The sequence below is a fragment of the Tauraco erythrolophus genome, chromosome 28 (genome assembly GCF_009769465.1).
Source record: "Tauraco erythrolophus isolate bTauEry1 chromosome 28, bTauEry1.pri, whole genome shotgun sequence".
Classification (NCBI taxonomy): domain Eukaryota; kingdom Metazoa; phylum Chordata; class Aves; order Musophagiformes; family Musophagidae; genus Tauraco; species Tauraco erythrolophus.
Window position 1 is genome coordinate 3,801,865 of NC_141492.1, and position 19,863 is coordinate 3,821,727.

General features: G+C 49.7%; 2 protein-coding genes across 5 annotated transcripts; both read left to right on the forward strand.

Annotated features, from left to right (window-relative positions):
• Positions 1-1,749: 1,749 nt before the first annotated feature.
• On the forward strand, positions 1,750-11,809 carry TPM4 (tropomyosin 4). Of its 4 annotated transcripts, XM_086627874.1 has the most exons (10): positions 1,750-1,945; positions 2,684-2,831; positions 5,271-5,396; positions 8,541-8,674; positions 8,951-9,068; positions 9,389-9,459; positions 9,692-9,767; positions 10,334-10,396; positions 10,476-10,545; positions 11,685-11,809. In XM_086627874.1, exons 1-10 carry the CDS (start codon positions 1,806-1,808, stop codon positions 11,765-11,767), a joined length of 1,029 nt encoding a protein of 342 aa, XP_086484000.1. In that variant the 5' UTR covers positions 1,750-1,805; the 3' UTR covers positions 11,768-11,809. The 4 variants fall into 4 exon arrangements, with proteins under 4 accessions (XP_086484000.1, XP_086484002.1, XP_086484001.1 ...); XM_086627876.1 differs by lacking the exons at positions 1,750-1,945; positions 2,684-2,831; positions 5,271-5,396 and adding an exon at positions 6,362-6,493; XM_086627875.1 differs by lacking the exons at positions 1,750-1,945; positions 2,684-2,831; positions 5,271-5,396; positions 11,685-11,809 and adding exons at positions 6,362-6,493; positions 11,074-11,243.
• Positions 11,810-12,297: 488 nt separating this feature from the next.
• RAB8A (RAB8A, member RAS oncogene family) lies at positions 12,298-18,126 on the forward strand. Its single transcript, XM_086627668.1, has 8 exons — positions 12,298-12,427; positions 12,743-12,803; positions 13,066-13,126; positions 13,492-13,569; positions 14,024-14,113; positions 14,753-14,818; positions 15,304-15,354; positions 16,288-18,126. The coding sequence occupies exons 1-8, from the start codon at positions 12,304-12,306 to the stop codon at positions 16,378-16,380; spliced, it is 624 nt and encodes a 207-aa protein (XP_086483794.1). The 5' UTR covers positions 12,298-12,303; the 3' UTR covers positions 16,381-18,126.
• Positions 18,127-19,863: the final 1,737 nt, after the last annotated feature.

The following is a 19,863-nucleotide window of genomic DNA, read 5'->3' on the forward strand; positions in this document are numbered from 1 at the left end:
ATCTGGCTCCATCCCACGAGTTCCCGCATGTGCCAGGTCAGACGGGGCTAACACACTCCTTCCCCCCTCCGTTTCCTCCCACACCTGATATCTCTCCAAAGCTGCGCCCCAAAACCTGCTCCTTCTGAAAAAGAGCTACAAACAGGGCCTGTTGCACGTCCACCCTCGTGGCGTGCAGCACCGCAGCGGGAAGCAGGCACCTCCGTGCGGGGTCCAGTCTGGAAGCAGGAATCCAGCGACGGAGTGACCGAGGGAGGGAAGCCATGAAGAAGCCGTAACACACGGCCGACTGGTGTGAACTGACAGCAGCAGCGTGCGAGCTGGACCACTGGGTCGCAGCCGGCAGAAAAAGTTACTAAAGACCATGTACGCCGCCCCAAAGAAAGCCAGCGGGGATCATCCCGGCCGTGCCGTGCTGTGCCGCGCTGGCTGCCGCAGAGGCAGCATGGCGGTGGCCACCGGCACGTCGCGTGTCTCCCCGGGCACCTCCGTGCCAATCTGCGGTCCTGGCACCAACCCCACATCCACACCCGGGTCCCACCGTCAGCCCGATCCCCCGGATCCCCGCAGTGACCCGCTGCCCGCGCCGAGCCAGCGCGGATGGGGAAGGCGGGCGAGGGGAAATGGCGGCTGGACGGTGATCAATACGGTTTATTAGTTTTTGATGCCGTTCCTGCAGGTTCAGCGGCGCTGGTAATTAGTGCCTCGCCCCTGCGCCGCGGACCTCGTCCCAGCCCCGGGACCTGCGTGTTGTTCGCTGTTCAAATCGGCGGAATCGGACAAAGAACCGCCCGTGGGCCAGAGGAGCGGGGGCAAAGCGGCCATTTCTGGGGGAAAAACGAGTATTTAATCGGCACGCCGAGGAGGGGTCGGGAGCAGCGGGCAGCAGCTTCCCGGCAAACAGACTTGGAGCTGCTGGAAAGCGCGAGCGCTGGTTCATCCATGGGGGGGAAAGAACAACCGCGGCGCCCGCCCCTGAGGGCGCTGAACCGCCCTTAGCGCGGCGCCATCGCGCACAGCCCTCTGGGAGCTGTAGTCCGCGCCGCGCCGCCATCTTGGCGCCGCCAGAGCAGCCCCGCGGGGCGCTGCCCGGCGGCCATCTTGGGGCGGGGGGAGCCGAGGGCCGCGCCGTCGGGCGGCGGGGAGTGAGGGCTTGGCTTTGGTAGCGGCGGGAGCGGGGGTGTTATTTTGAACCAAAACAGCAGTAATTGTATTGCAGAAGGCGGCCCGAGCAGCCTAGTGAGTGCAGTGACTGGCTTGGTGGTGCTTTGGGAATGGTCTGAGCGGCTCTGGCCTTGCTTATGGGCTTCGCGTCCATTCTGCCGTCATGTTTAGCTAAATAAAGGGCAGTTTTTCCATTGGAGTCTCTCCTGAAGGCCTTTCGGTGCCGTGCCATCTTGCTCCAGAGCATGGGAGAGTTCCTGTGTCTGGTGCCAAGTCTCGTACCCCTCAGGGCTGGGTTCCGTGAGCGCGTCGGGAGGAAGGCCTGAGGGTCTGGGGGTGCGCTGAGGGTTTGGGCTGTGCGCGGGCCGGCAGGGAGCGCGGGGCTGTGGAGAGCGGAGCAGGGGCAGAAGTGGGGAGGAGAGGATCATGGGGTGGTTAATGGGACCTGAGTTTGGGAGGGAAGTGGAGGAATGTGAGGGCACGCAGGTCCCGTAAGTCCTTGCTGCGGTCGGGACAACGCAGGTGCCGGGGCTGTGGAGCTACGCGAGGGCACATGAAGGAATGGGAGAGGGCAGTTGGGGGTGTGGGGATGTGTTTAATAGGACTGGGAAAGGAAATGTGGCCCTTCCTGGGGCTGTTGGATGCCCTTCTTGGTGTCCTCAGTGGAGCTGCTCCTGATGTTCTTCCCAGAGCCTACTCTCACCTTGCCTGGCAGAGAGAAGGTGACTCCTTCATACAGCAGAAGAAATAATTTACAGTGCTCATCAGACTGCAACTTCAGGTGTATTGTTCAGTTCTCTAAGTATTTAGTGAGTGAAATTTCAGAAATAGGCATTCAAACTCACTGAATGCCTTTGAGCCTGAACTTGGGATCTAAATCCGGCCTCTGTTATGTATTATACTATTACAGATTATAGCTAGTTCCTTAACACCAGTGCTTATTTTCACAGAAAAAAAAACAACTGCTATCTCATAACATATCCTGCATCTTTTTATAATATAAATTCAGCAACCTCTTAAGTGTAGATTATTTTTTTATTATTTTATTTTATGCATAGACTTATTTTGGAGTAATCCAAAAAGATCCTTCCCTTTCCTTCTATAATTATAAGAAGCCAGGCCATCCCCATAGATCTGTTGGGCTGTTTAATTGCTCTGCAAACACAGAGGGGTGCTAATAAGCTTTCTTTCAAGCATGTGTTCATATGTCAACACGTTTGCTTCTGTCAGAAGCTTAAAAATGGAAACAGTTTTCTCTTTAAGAAAACAGGACCCAAATAAGGAGATGATGGAGTGGTGAAGATTCTTCTGGTGAGCCTGTTCCAGCTCATTCCTTAGAAAGGCTGTATATGAAAGATCAGAGAAGAGGCCAATAGATCTGGGTTTTGTCCAGGGGTCTCTGGTTTTAAAGCTCACTACAACCACTTGAGCTTATTTTGCCTGTGACTTGGCTGGGTACAAGTTGTTTCTCTGTCCCAGCTGTTAAAAACCTAAAACTTTACTCTTCGGAATTCTTTAGCAGCGCAACAGATACAACCTATCCTTTAGCAAAAATGGAAGCTATTAAGAAAAAGATGCAGATGTTGAAGTTGGACAAGGAGAATGCCATTGACAGAGCAGAGCAGGCTGAAACGGATAAGAAGGCGGCTGAGGACAAGTGCAAACAGGTAAGTAGAAATAAAATCACTGATTGTCTGTGGCTGTGGAAATAAGTGTAACAAAACACTGTGTTGCAACTTTCTGATTCAGAAGGCAACATAGTGTGAAGTCAGGATTTCTGTTAATCTTCTTTGGAAATCTTTTGCTTTTCTGTGATGTTACACTCGTAGAGCCAGGGCTAGCTGTTAACTTCTCTTCTCAGCCATCTGAGTCCTTGCAAATTATCCACAGATTATTAAGAGTACTTTGTCTAAGTTTTCTTGAATCTTACGTAGTTGCCTTAATTTTCTTGTGCCTGTGATTCCATGGAAAAGGCCTTGTGTACTCAGAATCAAAGCTGTGTACCTTGAGCACCCACAGGACTGGTGTTAATACCTCCTGAAGAGTCAGCTGTGTCTAAATATTAATTGAGTCTCTCCTCGAAGTGAATTAATAAAGTTCTACTTGACTAGTCCTTGGTATACAGAGTGGCACCAGCTGTGACTCAACAGTAGATAATGTTGTAGTATGTTTTTGTTAAGAATAATCAGAAATCTCTGAATTTGAAAGCTCTTCATTTAACTGAATGATACTGGTAACGTTTTCGTATTCTTTTGCTTTTGCATGTTCTTTACTCTGCGTATCTACCTCATATTTGAACTATAGTATTTTCAGAACCATCTCGATATATAAGTTATCTACATTCAAGTTTCTTATAGCACTTCTTGTAAAATTACCATGTCTTTTCCTTTTACATTCTCTAAACGTGGCTGCTTCTACTCCATCCTCCAGACCTCTAGAATACGTTTTTAGCATTCATTTGGCCAAACGTTTCTTATGTTCAAGTTCAGTTTGAGATCCCGGATGATAAAATGAAATTTTCCAGGTCAGCTTCTGCTATCTTCCCCCTCCACCCCCAACATAAGGAAAACTACTCGTCTGTTCTGTGTCATTACAGTAAGCTTCTACAAGCTGCACGCATCGCCTCGTGTAGGTAGTCCCTCTTTCTTTCCTCGCTTCAGAGGTGTTGGTCAGCTGCTGTTCCGTTGGGGCACAGTTTTCCCAGTTAATCGTTCTGCACTGGGGAGCAGCCACAGCAGGTTGTTACTCGGGGTGGTTAATGGTGATGGAATGCTTTGCCTTCCTTTACATTGAGTTATCAAAGGTGATTTCCTGCAGCGTGATAAATGACACACCTGAGGGAAATTTCAAGTATCTGTATGAGGGTAATTCACAATAAAAAGCTGAAAGAGAAAATAAATCTTTGCTCTTACTCCTCTTTTCTGAGTTGTCTCAAATATTTCAGCTTTTTTTTTTTAATGTGGACGCAGTACTCAAGTAAAACACAAAGTAAGCATCGCTCCTTCATCCTGCTACTGTCTCTCTGTTAAAGCATCCCAGCAACCATATCCAGTTCTCTCACACTCTCTGCTTCCTCTGAGTAAAAGTATAGCAACATAACAACGTTCAAGAATAGCAGGCTACCAAAAATGTTGTTGAAGCTTTCCTTGAAGCTGGAATGAAGAAAGTCAGTGCACTAAGAAACAAACTATTTTGAGTGAACTGTTTTGATAGACTGAATTCATGTGAAGGCGGAGCTAAATGGTTAAATCAGTTTCTCTACAGACCGAAGCGCTTTGTGTTGCAAACGAAACGGTGGAGCAGATGGGTTTGCAGGCGCACCCTTATCAGCAGCAAACCTCCTGATAATGTGAATTCTTCAGGGAGCGTGAGACAGTTTGTCATTAAACAGACTCCCAGCGGGTTATAAATAGTACCATTCCAGTGTGCAATATGGATTTATATGGTATGGAGGAGAGTCTGACCCTCACGGTAGGACGGAGCATCCCTGGCTGGCCCACAGTTACTCAGAGAATAATTCGGGTTGGAAGGGGCCTCCGGAGGTCGAGTCCCACCTCCTGCTTACGGCAGGGTCCATCGGGACCAGGCCTGTTCCCTCCTGCTTCCGGAGAATTACGTTTGGTTTGAAGTGTCCTGAACGACACACAAAAGGTGATGAGGGAACGACTGCTCATTTTTTCTGGCTATACAGAGACTGAATGTTTTCCTAATAAATCGTCAGGCAATAGTGTCAGAACAAACACAAGGACATCATTGTAAAACCTTTTTAATTATGCCGTAGGATTCACTGCCGCGGGGCGTTGTGGAGTCCGAAACAGAAATGCCATGAAAAGGGGCTTGTACCAATTAATGTATTAAACCAGGCCCTGGGTGCGCAGTGACAGGGAATGTTGTTCTAAGGATGGTTGTTTTCAACCGTCTTTCCCCGGCAGTTGCTACCGGTGGTACTGGGACTATTTGCCTCCGCAGAACTTTGATCTGGTCTTTGTGACTCTGTGTGTATGTGAGGTTAAAACCAATAGTAAATAGAAATTGTAACCATGTTAACCTGCAACTGATACTCCCTCAAAAGGCTCACTTCCGTGTTGTTTTTTCTCTCTCGAAAGGTGGAGGATGAGCTGGTCGCTCTGCAGAAAAAGTTGAAAGGAACTGAAGATGAGCTGGATAAGTACTCGGAGGCTCTCAAAGATGCCCAGGAGAAACTGGAGCAGGCTGAAAAGAAGGCCACTGATGTACGTACCGTGGCTAACATTTGCCTGTAACCGTGCGGCATGTTTTGCAGTACGCATGTAGCACACCGACGGCAGGAACCGCTGCGAGTTGTTGTGGTGCAGGACTTTGGGGGGGACAGGAAAGGCAGTGCTGTGTTTTCAGTCTCCTGTCTGCTCTGCCAAAACACACCGGGGCTGGCTGTCCTGCTCCGAGGGCACGGGAACCAGCGCCAAACGGGAACTCGTAGCGCTCACCCGTCAGGGGTTTCCCGAAATTGGGGGGGAGTGTTTGTGGGCAGGAAGTCTTTAGGAAAGGTGCCATTTCCCCTAATGGAAGTAAACAAAATGGTGATCTTCCAGGGAAACTGGGATAGGGGAGGGATCTGCTGTGGCGTGAGGATGTGGTTTGGCTCCAGCCTTAAAACCCGGTCCCAGCTCCCGTGCCACGCGCCCCGTTCGTTTGGCTGTCGGAACGGTTCGTTTTCGCTCGTCTGCGAGGGCCACATGCGGCAATAGCAGACTGGAGCCGTGTTCGGGGGCAGCAGTTTGTTGAGCTCCAGCTTCGGGGTCCCGGGGACGGCCGGGGTGTCCTGGGAATGGCTGAGGAGCCCCTGGGACGGCCGGAGTGCCCCGGGGATGGCCGGGGTGCCCCTGGGACGGCCGGGATGCCCCGGGGATGGCCGGGGTGCCCCTGGGACGGCCGGGGTGCCCCGGGAGCCCGGCAGCGGGCGATTTGCAGCGGGGTTTGCACCACCGAGCGAGGCGGCGCCGGGGCCCCCCGCGGGACCGCGGCGGGAAGCGGGCGGGGCGGGCGCGGGGCGCGACTGTCCCGGCGCTGCGTGCGCCGCCTCCTCTGTGCTACGTCACCACCGCCCCCCCCACCTCCACCTCCAGCCGCGTGACGTCATCGGCCCATTGAAAGGCGCGGGGCCGCGCTCCGCCACGTGCAGCACCTCCGCGCCCTGCCCGCCGCCAGCGCCGCGCCCATGGCCGCGCCGAGCTCCCTGGAAGCGGTGAAGAGGAAGATCCAGTGCCTGCAGCAACAGGCGGATGAGGCGGAGGATCGCGCCCAGGTGCTCCAGCGGGAGCTGGACCTGGAACGGGACCTGCGGGAGAAAGTGAGACCGCCCGGGCTGCCTGCTCGCCTCTCTCGGTCGCTCTCTCCCGGGCTGCCCTGCTCCTTCCTTCCTGTCTCTGGCTCTCTCTCGCTGGGGCGCGCCCGGCTCTCCCCTGCGCCGGGAGGACGGCTCGGCCGCCGGCTGCCTTCATCCCTCGGCTGTCCCCCTCGCTGCTCCGCTCCGCAAACTCCCTGCGGAAACCGCCGGCGCTGCCGCAGCGCCCCCCGCACCGTCCCCTGGGGGCGGCGGCGGGAGCGGCTCGTCCCGGGCGCCCGCTGCTTATCGCGCTTTGGGGCCGTTTCCTTGGGAAAAGCCGTTGCGAGCACCGATCAGCATCGGGAAGCGCTTACGCGTTTAGTAGGAAATGGCTGTTTAATTAGGAAAAAGCGCTGCATGACAACGAGCGCGGAGTTCCCGCCTCTCGGCGCCGCACCGCTGGCTCCAGCACAGCTGGGAAATGTCCGAACTGCTGGAAAATAACTTTCCCTCCTGGTTTGCACAGAGAAATGAGCACTCTCCGTAGTGTGCGGCTCTCCCGGGGCTGGACAGCTGGTTTCACTTAGATTTGTGTGTGATCAGCCTTCCCGGCATCTTCCTGCTATTTTATCACATGTCAGCGAGTTAGTTTTACCGTATAAGGACTGCGGGCTGCTGCTGGGAGAGGTGGAGCCAGACCAACTCCAGCTTCCCAGTGGCCCCGTCTCCATAGCTTTGGAATCTTGCTTAATTAAAATACGAGTTAAAAGTGGCCTGTTAGTGGCAGAAGTAGCAGACTGGCACATAACACGTGCCAGTTTTCTACGTGATCGATGCCCTGCGTGTAAATAGAGAAAGTTAAACACATAGCACTGGGTAGAAAACAAACGAAACTGGATAATTTATGACTAGAGGAATCCTGGGTCAGCTTCCATTTGGATCAGTCACTGAAATCCCTTCCAAGATGGTACAGCTATGAATGGAAACCACTTCCTCCAGCTTAGGAGGAGCGGTCAGTAACCAAATTCTAGACGCTCTGCAGCAAGACACATTTTTTTTTCCAAGTGTTTAACAAAAAGCATAAAACAATTGCTCTTCCAGGGTCTATAGCCTGTAACTGTGTTTTTTTAAATAAAAAGTTAATCTTGTACGTAGCAATCACGCTCAGATTTGGGGACGATTAGGAGCACAAACCTGGCAGTTCGTTAAAGGAAGGGGTTATGTTAACAAGCAATTAAAGGAGCCAAATCTTCATAATCTCGATGTATTTACGGACACCAGTTTGTTCATACTGTCTGTATGCGAGCAATTCTCCCAACAATCACTTCATTTACTAGCCAGCCTTGGTTTTTAGACATTAATAGTTTCCAATTACTATGCAGTTTATTAAATAATACACAAACAGACCTTATTATTAAGAAATGCTTTCTGCCTCATTCCTCTAGTACCACAGGAAGCAATGAAAAAGCAAACTTATTTTAAGAACTTATCTGATTTTGCCCTATTTGTGTTACAAAGACGACCGACTCGCCCGTGCTGAGGCCAGCTGTGTCTGCCCAGCTGACCACATAAAGATTATGCAGCATTTGCAGGCGGAGGAGCCCGTACTGGGAGATGAAATGGCTTTAACTCCAGCAGGGCACTGGGACGGACTGTTGCTGCAATCAGTGATGACACGAAGAACAGAGAAAGCAACTGTGAAGTTTTTGAAACCAGCCAGTACAGAAACAGCTCGTTTTTTAACTTTTCAATCCCATGGGTAGATCCAGCCCTGTGAAGTGATCTGAAAATAGTTCTTTGTTGGCAGTCGGTGTGGAATCCTTCGTTGTAGGGCAGGAATGATAAGTACCGTTCAAAAAGAAAGGAAAAACACACACTCCGTACCTTGAAATTCCTGAGATGCCATAGTTTAAGCAAACAAAAGGCAGAGACAGGAAGGTTCTGAGAGCTTCCCTGCGTATCGGGAGAAGAAGCTTTTGCAATTTTAAGGAAAATGGTTAGTTGAGAACATTTGTCAGCCGGCGACTCACTTGTACATAACCTCCATTCCGGATGGTTGTATCTCATCCAGGCTGAAGGGGAGGTGGCAGCTCTGAACAGACGTATCCAGCTCGTGGAAGAGGAGTTGGATCGTGCCCAGGAACGGCTGGCCACGGCCTTGCAGAAACTGGAGGAGGCTGAGAAAGCAGCGGATGAGAGTGAGAGGTACGCTTCCTCTGTTTTTTCTTGCTTTTTTTGTGAAAAATTGAACATATATGAATAAAATACTCCTGTCTAATTCAGTATCTGCCCGTGCTAATGCGCGCTGCAGGTCAGAGACTCAGAACTTTTTTATAAGCTTGCACAAGTAATTCGGTTTGCCTTGAAGAACGTGGTAGTATGGTCACAGTGGGCACTTCTTGGCTATTGAATTCTACTTCGGGACCTTTGAGATAAAAGTGTTAAAATGCTTCTACATTAAACTCCCCTTAACTTCTGCAGAGGAATGAAGGTTATCGAGAACAGAGCCATGAAAGATGAAGAGAAAATGGAAATTCAGGAAATGCAACTGAAGGAGGCGAAGCATATTGCTGAAGAAGCCGACCGCAAATACGAGGAGGTAAAAGGGATGAGGGAATGGTTGAACAGGTGGGAGAACTGTGAACAACTTCCAGTCCTCAGCTCAGTCGTTCTCTGAACGCTCTTCACTGCGACGCTTTGACTTGGAAACGTTCCCAAAAAGGAGTAACTTCAATCATGAGTTTAGATCTTTAATGCCAAAAATGATGCCAAATCTAACTGATTTGGGGAAAAAACTTATGTCTGTGCATTGTGTTTTAACCTGATTCCGTCCCTCGGAAGGAAAGCACGAGTGCAGCGCGTGGAGAGAAACGGGTGAGAAATCACAGACTGGCGTGACACGGCTGCTGTCTCGTGCAGGTTGCCCGTAAACTGGTGATTTTGGAGGGTGAACTGGAGAGAGCCGAAGAGCGTGCAGAGGTGTCCGAAGTGTGAGTAACTCCATGTTCATGGAAGCAGTTCAGAATACAGTAAAGGCCAAAGCTGTATGTCATTAAAAAATTCTACTACTGGTGGGCAGGCTTGTAGAAAAGCTTTTTTCTACCAAATTTTCTCCTTTCAGACTTAAAATTACTTCATCTCTTGTATTTTTAGACTTCTTGAAAATTAAAGTTAAATCTTAAGAGCCACAGCAGTAATTTATATTTTTTTTTCCCCCTGTAGTAAATGCAGCGACCTTGAAGAGGAGCTAAAGAACGTCACTAACAACCTCAAGTCTTTGGAAGCTCAATCTGAAAAGGTTGGTTCTTTCAGTGAACTAAGGGGTAGGGGCAAAGGCAAAACTTGTAAATAAAATCTGTAGAAATCATCCAAAAATCCACAGAAAGTGAAAGGCTTTAGCTGCCTCCTCTTTAACAGAGCCTGTGGATAACACCGAATCAGTTCTGCCCAAACCCAAGTCAGTATCTGAAAGTTATCTGCAGCGCTGCTTCAGGCCAGACCCAAATCTCCGTTTCCCACACCAGTATGCTGCTGACTGCTCTCCATTTTCTCGTCTTGCTCTTGTTGTGGTTTTTGCCCTCTTCATAATGACAATTGTTAAAACTTGACTTCGTTAAGCGGTTGTTTAATGAAACACTGAATTGGCACGGAAGGCGCCCTGTCCCCTGACACCCGGCTGTGCTGTGCTGCACGAGGTGGGCGATGCCCCTTCAGGTGTGAGGTGAGGCACGAAGGAAAAGAGAAGCACGGAAAGGGGTTTGCAGCTGGTGTGAAAGGAAAAGTGATTGTAAACAGGTCACGGTTCCATAAACATTGATTGTTGTTACTACAACTCCCCTTAAAGAGCGTTTGTTGTTTTCACAGTACTCGGAAAAAGAAGATAAATACGAAGAAGAAATCAAGATCCTTTCTGACAAGCTTAAAGAAGTAAGTTTGTCCATCCCCAGACTGTATTTTGGCATCATTTTCTTAACAGCATCCAGTTACTCTGTTTCATGTTTTTTAGGCTGAAACTCGTGCTGAATTTGCAGAGAGAACCGTCGCCAAACTGGAAAAGTCTATCGATGACCTGGAAGGTAGGAAATTACTCGAGGTTCCTTTCGAAGTGTTCCGTTTCAAATCAGAAAACAAAACTGGAGGAGTGGGTGTTAGATTTGAGCGGGACAGAAGCGCTCGTCACGTGTGCTGGTAGGTGGGAGTGATGGGGCCACCGGACACGTCTGTCCTGCGTGGGACCTCCTGAGCAGAGGAGGTTTTCCTGAAGGAGGTTCTCTTCCAAAAAGTCAGTGACAATAACCTGATTTTAGCCACATGACAGATACATGGACCCAAGGGCTCTTTCTGTTAGTAACAAGATCATAACCCTACTTAATCTGATTCCTGAACAATTATTTTGATATTAAAAAAAAGGAAATGTCGATGAAGCTTCTGACCTGACAGCTGCGGGGACTTTTTCGCTTTCCTGCCGATACTCAGTTACGCATCTCTTCTCTCTGTCCTTTTCCTCCCGCCTGCTCTGGCCGCTGCCCTCTGCCTGTCTCTGTGTCTCCCACCGCGCGCCTCCTCCTCCGGACTGTCTCTGCGCTTCCTGCCGCGCCGCCCAGACGAGCTGTACGCTCAGAAGCTGAAGTACAAAGCCATCAGCGAGGAGCTGGACCATGCCCTCAATGACATGACCTCCTTGTGACCGGCACCTGGGGGGCACGGGGCTGCTCTGACTCGCTGCATTCCTTGAGCTTTCCTTGCCTGTAAAACCTGTCACTTCCGTGCGACTCCGCGAGCGATCCTGCACTCCGCTCTGGGAGAGCCGAGCTCAATAAAAACGAGATCTCTACCTTTCCGCTTTCGGGCTTATTTCCTTGTAGTTCACCGGAGATACGCTAGTGATGTCACTGACGGTGGGTGCAGCACCTCACGCCAGCCCCCACGGCGTTCCCAAGGATGCGTGTGGCAGGGAAAGGCGCCGAGTGCGCCCGGGGAAAAGTTCTCAGGACCCAACTCGGAGGGACGAGCCCTGTAAATCCCACCTTAAATCAACCCCCGGGTCTGTCACATTGTACACAAAGCGCATCCAAAAATGAGCACAATTTCCCCAAAAAGCGGCCGTTTCGCGGCCCCAGCTGTCTGGAACGGGAAGGTGAGTGGTGGGTTTTGCCTGGAGAAGAGTCCGGGAAACGGGAACGTGTTTCAAGTCTTTGCTTCCTTTTCTCCGCAGAAAAACTGGCCCAGGCCAAGGAGGAGAACCTGGGGCTGCACCAGACGCTGGACCAGACGCTGAACGAGCTGAACTGTATATGACCCGCGCCGCCCCCGCGCCCCGGCACCGCCGACTAAGTTATGAGCAGCCCCGACCGGCGGCGGGCGGAACCCGCGGCGGGCCCGGCCCGGGGTCACGTGACCCCCGTTCCCGCCTCGTTCCCGCGCGGTTCCCGCCGCGCCGCTGTCGCTTTTCCGCCGCCGTTTTGATACGAGCCCGCAGCGCCTGTCACTGACGTTTCGTAATAAACGATTTCGCACAACCACGAGGCCTTTTGCGCTGCGCTTCTGTTCGCGCGACGTCACGGGCCAGCGAACGGTTAAAGACGTGACGTCGCGCGTGAGACCTAGCCCTCGCACCGCCGCCCGCAGCCGGAAGTGACGCTCCGCGGGGGCACAGCCGCCAATCGCGCCGCCGCTTACACACCGGCGAAGGCCGCCCGCCAATGGAGCGCCGGCTCCGCGCTCTTCCTGCCGCGCTCAGCCAATGAGCGCGCGGCGAGCCGTGATGGGCGGCGGTGGCGGCCCGTGAGGCGGCGCGGGGGGCGGGCGCGGCCCGAGGGGCGGCGCCCGCGAACATGGCGAAGACGTACGACTACCTGTTCAAGCTGCTGCTCATCGGCGACTCGGGCGTGGGGAAGACGTGCGCGCTCTTCCGCTTCTCCGAGGACGCCTTCAACGCCACCTTCATCTCCACCATCGGTGAGGGGCGGCCCCGACCGCCCCGCTGGTCCCGCCCGGAGCTCCGCGGCCGCGAGCGGCGCGTTCCGCGCGGGGCGGTTCGATGGCGGCGGACGCGCGTCCCGGCTCGGGCCGCGGGAGGCGGCGGGTTCGCTCGGGGCCCGGGGCGGGGGGAGCGGGCTCGGGTCGCGCTCCGCTCCGCGGCTGTTCGGGGAGGCGGGGGCAGGACGGGCCGCCGGCGCTCGGGGAAAGCGAAAGCCCCGGCGGTGAGGGTGAGGGAAGCGCGAGGATCTGGGATCCGCAGAAATTCCCTGATCGGGTCCCGTCTCTTCCCAGGTATCGACTTCAAAATCAGAACGATCGAGCTGGACGGCAAGAGAATCAAACTGCAGATCTGGTGAGGCGTCTGCCCGCCGGTTAATTAGCTCATTAACTTGGGTTCGTGTCCGGTGCCGGTGTCTGGCCGGGCGGGGTGGCCTTACTGGCGGGCGTTTCCCCAGTTGTGCCCTTGGGCAGCTCACGATGGCTCAGGAAGGAAAAGACAGTTTTAGCGCGTCCAAAGACCGGTTCAAGTTAAATTAATTAAAGTTTTTGGCGCTTTAACCGGAGCGCGGTGGCGGGGGCGGTTCGCCTGAGCCCCCGTGTCGTGTGTGTTGCAGGGACACGGCCGGGCAGGAGCGATTCCGGACCATCACAACAGCCTACTACCGGGGAGCCATGGTAGGAGCAATGCGGCGCGCGGAGCCCGCGCCACGCGTTCGGCGTTCGCCGTCGGGTCGGTGGGTTTAGCGTGGAACACGCGCAGCTGCCACTCTTCTGGCACGTAGACTCTGCCTGGCCAAGTGTTCACGGTTGTGCTCCTGTCTTGGACAACCCGGGAGCTCCTGGAGGCAGCTTTGCTCCATGACCCGCTCCATAAACGCGTGTCCCGCACACCTGATGGAGCCAGGCATGAACCGCGGTGGAACGTTGTGTGGAACCGTAACCAGCTGTTTTGAAAATAGTCTTTGTGAAGTTGCTCCTCTCTGCTGTGGGCAAGTCGTTATCTCTTGGCTGAAACAACCTGTCTCCTTCTTAATCTTTAGGGCATTATGTTGGTCTATGACATCACCAATGAAAAATCCTTTGAAAACATTCGGAACTGGGTCAGGAATATTGAAGAGGTAATTTTTCTGTTTGTTTACTGACCGTTAAAGGTGCTGTTTCTTCCTTCAAAAGGAGTTGAAACTTAATTGCGTCAGAGGGTGAGTTTCTTTTGCATTCCTGTGCTGGGTGCTTGGAAAATAAATGGAATGGGAATCAGTAGTAACTCCTGGCATGCCTTGGTTAAGGGTGATTCGTGGCGCTGGCCCAGGAGAGCGCGCCAGCTGTGGGGACCACTGTCCCCCTCGTGGTGAGGGGACCTAAAAGTGGCTGTTCTCATGCCATGACACACGCAGGACACGCGTGGCTGCTGGGGTGAGGGGTCTGTGGGCGCCCACAGATCTGCAGAAGGTGCTTCACACCAGCAGCACCAGCAGCTCTGTGTCAAGCACTTGCTTGTGCCTTGTCTTTTTGACAATATTTGCCTACCAACACCTGAGCCAAAGCCCATCCTTTCATCTCTTTCTGTCCCAGCACGCCTCTCCAGATGTTGAAAAAATGATCCTTGGGAACAAATGTGACGCAAATGACAAAAGACAAGTTTCTAGAGAGCAAGGGGAGAAGGTGAGTGCTGTAGCTTTAACGTATTTCAGCTCAGACTTTTCAGAGTATAAAAACTGCCTTTGCCACCGTCAGTGCCTCAGTGGTGCTTCTGAGCAGAACTATGGAACGTTTCCCAGGCTGTTTTCCCTGGTCTGATAGAAAGATGAGTCTGTGTTAGGAATTCTTGTGGATTATCTGGTTAAGATGTGTTGGGTGCAAAGCAATGAGCTGGATTTTTTCTTAGGAAAAGAAAGAAAAAACATGTTAGAGTGTGATGTTTAGGAAATGTCTCTTTTTGGCTGAAAGCCAGTGAGAAGGCAGGCAGGATGGGCTTTTGTGGCTGTCAGACATGACTCGGTCAAGGCAGGGAGAGCACTTCTGCCCACTGCAGATGTTACCAGACTGTCGAGGTATCTGTGCAAGGAAACAAACAAAGGAGCAGATTAAAATGTGTGCAGAGCGTTAAACAGAAGAGCAAAGCCCAGTAAGAACAGATGTTAATGGGAAGGAGATTTAGTTCCTGATTTTTGCAAGTTGTTCTGCTGGAGTAAATCCCCAAGTTCCTGTGAGTCTGGCAGGAGGGGCAGGGCCTGTGCAGCTGGTTGTGTTGAGAGCTGCTCCTGCAGTTGTCCAACTAACGTGAAACCTGCTTTTGTTCAGCTTGCTGCAAGCTTCGGAATTAAATTTATGGAGACCAGTGCGAAAGCGAATATAAACATAGAGAACGTAAGTACTGCGACCTTTCTCTGACTTTTCTTGTCGCCTTTGTGCAAACAAGCGATGAGAACACGGGCCCGTCCTGGCTGGGTGCAAAGCTCAGCCCTCAGGTACTGCAGGTGGGTTGTTAAGTCCATATTTGTGCGCTCTGCGAAGGTGGTGTCTAACCAACATTATGCTAATTTATTTAAATTGAACTCACCTTTGCACTCAACAATGCGATTGATAAAGGGTGGCGTCTTGCCACTCTGCAAGCCCTGGATGTGCCCTGCCGTGGGTGGTGTGGGCCGTCGTGGTTCTCGGGCTCGGAAGGGAGGTGGTGGAGTTAGAAAAGGAGCATTAAAACCTGGAGGGGGAACTAAAAAAACGGAAAACTTGGTGTTCTCCAGGAGTTCGGTATACATAGAAACTCGGGAGGGCAGTTTATTGCTAATCAAAAATGTTAGAATATATTTGATTAACCGTGTAACACTTAACTGTTTTACTTGTCGCAGGCATTTTTCACTCTTGCAAGAGATATCAAAGCAAAAATGGACAAGAAGTTGGTGAGTAACCTTTGCTTCATCCATGTTGCATTTAAATAGGAAAAAAAAAAAAAGAAAGCGAACCTGAAAGCCAAATAACAAATACCTTTCATAGTGTATAAAAATGTTTTGTGGTCTCTTTCATGGGGGATGTGCTGAAGGTTATAGAAATTTGGTTTTAATTTTGTCAAACTATGCTCAGACCTTGGCTCATAAATAATTGTCTCTGCATTTCAGGAATTAGCTGCAATGGTTGAGGTTTTCTAAATAAAATTGTCTTTTACTTGTTTTAGTGAAAGTCAGGTGAGTGGCAGAGCAGTCTAAAGATATTTCTCACTCTTACAGTCTGTGAAAAACAGAATCGTACAAATTAGACCTCTAGGAGGCCCACGTCATACCTCGGGGTAGTCTTCAAACCAGTATGTTTAAAAATAGGTGAAGAACTAATTAGTGTTGTGATAAGGGTTGTGAAGGTGACCTGAGAAGTGGTTGGGTTATCTTTTGTACAACAAATGAACGTGTGTTGATGTTGGTTTGCTCCCTACGAAATGGAGCTCACAGAGATTCCTTTTGCGTTTTCTGAGCGTTCCGCCTTCGTGTGACCAGACGCGTGCTGGTAGAGCTGGGATATTTTGGGTCTCGCTGACAATTCCTAAGTGTTTCAGCAAGAGCCAAGCACGTCCTGTAATTTTTTTTTTGAATCTCAGCTGTCTTTGAGCTTACAGAAGGAAGAAGAATAGGGGCAGCGTTTGCTAGTCGGAGCCAAAAGTAGCAGACACGGTTCTCTGACTTGTCGTGGTGGCTGATGGGAGGGTCAGATCAATGAGTGAAGTTTCCAGTTGATTTCAGGAATGGTTTTGTGTACGGCAGGCTCGATTCAACGGCATGAATAGATGAAGTATGGGTGCTAGAAGCTGTTAAGTATAAGTAACTCCGTGTTTTTTACGTCTTCAGGAAGGCAATAGCCCACAAGGCAGCAACCAGGGAGTCAAAATCACACCAGACCAGCAAAAGAAAAGCAGCTTTTTCCGATGTGTTCTTCTGTGAGGGACACGGCCTTAATGGGAGCCTCTGCTCGGCCGAGCTGGACTGTGCCTGCTCTGAGTGAGATTTCCTCTGTCTGTGGACTCGGCGTTTTCAAAAGACTTTGTCACTTTGTGACCATCTGAATAAGAAATTGTTTATTTTAGTAATTGTCTGACTCTTCAATTTTGGAGATGAAACAGGTTTATTTTTGTCAGATTGCCACCGGGCATGTGTGTTGTCTAGCAGAGGGAGTACAGATCAAACGTGACCTGTCGTACAGCACCTTGGCAGGCTTCAACCTTTTCGTTCGTGTCTGTAATGTGTCCAGATTAGAAAGATGAAGTTACGGTCAGAATAAGGAACTGAAATGCACTTCCCTAGGCAGGGCAGGCTTGTACCTTTTCAGAAGGTAGAAGGAAGCTTCCTGCATCTCCACCTCTTTGCTACTACAGAGAAAATCTTTACCTGCCTGTTCCTTACTCGTTTGCATTATTCTAGACAATCCACAAGTACAATTGAAGTTAAAAAAAAAAAAAAAAAAAAATCCTCCTCAAAGGAATCTATTTTTTTAAAAAACCAAAGCGTTCTGTAAATATAACGGATCTTTACCATCAGGAATTACTTTATCCATGTTAATTACTTGATCCATATCGACTTGACCGTGCTTGATTCAGTACTCCAGGCATTCCAACGTGTGTAACAGGAGATGATGATGGCTACAGGGAGTCCCACAGGAATGATCTTAGAGAAACAGACCCGGCTCAGGTGGGGATGTTTACCCAAAATTTGTACCGTTACAGCGGGCGGCTTTTCCTTCTCCAGTTGGGAATGACTCCAGATCTGTCATGATGTCGTAGCTAGTTACAAATTGTGACAAGAAAATGTATTGCACTGCTTCCAGTTGTGTGTTCTCATGCACACTTGCTCACGTATGCAAATCAATGTTGCACATCCGAACACTTTCTGAAAACGGACTTTTTTAGGCTGAGATTTGCCTTGCTGCTGTGTACCAATCACTTCAGATTCCGAGCAGCAGCAAACCTGTCGGTAGCGTGCATCGATGCGAGTGATGTTTAGACCTCAGTGGAAATACTCTGTGTATTTATTCCTATAAACACCATCTATTACATTCCGATGTGTAAAATGTGGTGGCCAAGTGAAGCTCCTAGGTAGCCTCTCAGCCCAGGGGCTGTCAGCCTGGGTCTTTGTTAGACTCAGAAAGGGGCCAGTGTGAGCCGTCTGCTTCAAAGCCTGCTGCCAAGCGATGGGAATTCTGGTGTGTTTGATTCAGATGAACGTATCAGCTGTGCTCTGCAGCTCACTGGAATTGTTGACGTGCTTTGTTTACATTGGCAACTGCACTTATTAAGAGTGAAATTAAAGCTGATTTTGAAGTTAATTAATATACTCACCAGCTTTGTGTTCTTCAAGTTTGTGGTGTTCTATTCTGGCCTCAGAGTAGCACTCGTAAATGTTACTGTAGTTAAAGATCTGTCGTGTTCATAATTAAACTTTTATAAATCTGCAGCATGCGATTGGGCTCAACAGGAATATTGCCTGTTTTTCTAAAATGGAAAAAGGAAATTTTGCTGTGTAAGTTACTGGTTTATAGAAATGCATTTTATATGCTAACAACCTCTTTTTTTTTTTTTTAATAGCTAGCAGATTACAGTGAGCTCTGTTTGCTATTAAAATAATACGTAAAGCTTTCCTCTAACCAGAACCTTACAGTGGTTTGTTTGTTTGTTTACTTGTGGCTTTTTAGCGTGAGGACTCGGTGAACGTGCACCGGAGTGGATTGCACACAGATGTGTTTGCAGGATAAAATCCCGTTAAGCTGCCGAAGAGCCTTCCAGTCAGGATGTGCTTCAGAGTGTAGTTAACACAGAGCTGTAGGTGGGACAAGCAATACTTCTCTCTTGAGGATGCTCTTTAAAAAAGACTTTGTGTGTGCTTCAAGAGATTTCTGAGACAGGACTGGGGAGGTGATCAAGGCGTGGTCTGAATGTTGTTTTTCTACACAAAACATGTGCTTAATGATTTGTTTCTGGCTAGGTAGCAAACGGGGATTGTCTCGCGTCTATCCTTCTACTTTAACATAGCCAGATGTTGCAGCCAGACTCATTTTTCAAAGTTACTGGAAAAAGAAGTGTTCAGTCTAAGTTGCTGTCGTGGGCTGCCCACTGTGACACTGCCTGCTGACAGTGTCTAAATGGATAACTCGCCTCGAGAGGAGAAAGAAAATATTAATTTACAAGTGGATAAAACTTGAAGGATAGAATTGTGGTTTTCACTCCTCGCTTTCTAAATGTTAAGTTACTCGTTTGCGTTCAGAGCTCACTCTTTGTACGTGAATACCTTTTGTTTAAACTTGTGCTGGTTGTTGCACATGTTTATGTACCGAATTTGTAGCATGATTTCCTTTGACAAAACGATTGGTTTTACTCAATGAGCAACTATGTTATTGCCCGATCTCAGGAAGTTTCATACAGTTACTGTGACTGCAGTCAGCACTGTACTTCTGGGGTGTGCAGAGCCTACACAGGAACTAAATCAGCGTAAGCAACGTGAAACCTAAAATGCAGAGGTTGAAGGCACTGCAGTTGCGTGTGTGCTTGGCTCCGTGTTGCTGAATGTGGACATCACATCTTGGAGAAGTTCAAGATGTAGTGGATGCTTCCATCACACAATTAGATTACTGTGGTTATTTTAAGTGTGAATGTTACGGAAAACACAACGATCAAAAGAGGTACTGCGTAAATACGTACAGGAATGTGTTTATACGTAAGCTCTCTTTAAGGAGGAAAAACAAAATTTGGATACAAAACTTGTAAAACTGAGGAATTTAAGTAGATCTGAAGAACTAGCAATGTGCTTACTACACGTTCTCAGTGTCCAAATGCCACTAAAATGTCAGGTGATTGATTAACACTTGGTTTGTAGGGAAACAAACCCATTTTTGAGCGTGTTCTCAAATTCCCTTACTTTACTATCATGGAATTCTGTGGTTGACCGTATCTTTGAGGCTGGTTGCAATATTTCAGATAGTCTTCACCCTTTCAGGGGCAGAGCTGTCAGCAGCTCGTCTGTCAATAAATGGTGAAACTGCTGGTTTAACACTTGTTGACCAGGTCCTGTGCTGATAGGCACGTCTTGTGTTCCTCAACATCAGAGCCTTATGCCAGCATCAGACTTCCAGCCTCAGATTTATAAATCCTATGGATTATTGTAAGTCTCTTTACTGCTGCTGAAAATTACTTGGTCTCTCCTTTCCTGTGAGATGCTGATCATCTCACTGACAATTGTTAAGGGTTTTGTTGTTGTGGTGTTTCTGGCTGGTGATCATGCTCAAGCTACCATGATTTCTTGTTCTTGTGGACTTGAAACGGCTGGTGGTTAGGCTGGAGAGGGAACGGACAAACAGCTGTGTGGAGGATGGTCTCCATTTGTCCTAGAAGTTCACAGGGGTTGGGAAGGAATGATCACTGACTTGTGTCTTCGTTC

Coding starts and splice junctions, on each gene's coding strand:
- TPM4 (XM_086627874.1), top strand. CDS start 1,806: ATGCCCTTCTTGGTGTCCTCAGTGGAGCTGCTCCTGATGTTCTTCCCA. Junction 1,946..2,683: donor TCATCAGACTGCAACTTCAG/GTGTATTGTTCA, acceptor GGAATTCTTTAG/CAGCGCAACAGATACAACCT. Junction 9,768..10,333: donor TGGAAGCTCAATCTGAAAAG/GTTGGTTCTTTC, acceptor TTGTTTTCACAG/TACTCGGAAAAAGAAGATAA.
- RAB8A (XM_086627668.1), top strand. CDS start 12,304: ATGGCGAAGACGTACGACTACCTGTTCAAGCTGCTGCTCATCGGCGAC. Junction 12,428..12,742: donor CACCTTCATCTCCACCATCG/GTGAGGGGCGGC, acceptor GTCTCTTCCCAG/GTATCGACTTCAAAATCAGA. Junction 13,127..13,491: donor CCTACTACCGGGGAGCCATG/GTAGGAGCAATG, acceptor CTTAATCTTTAG/GGCATTATGTTGGTCTATGA.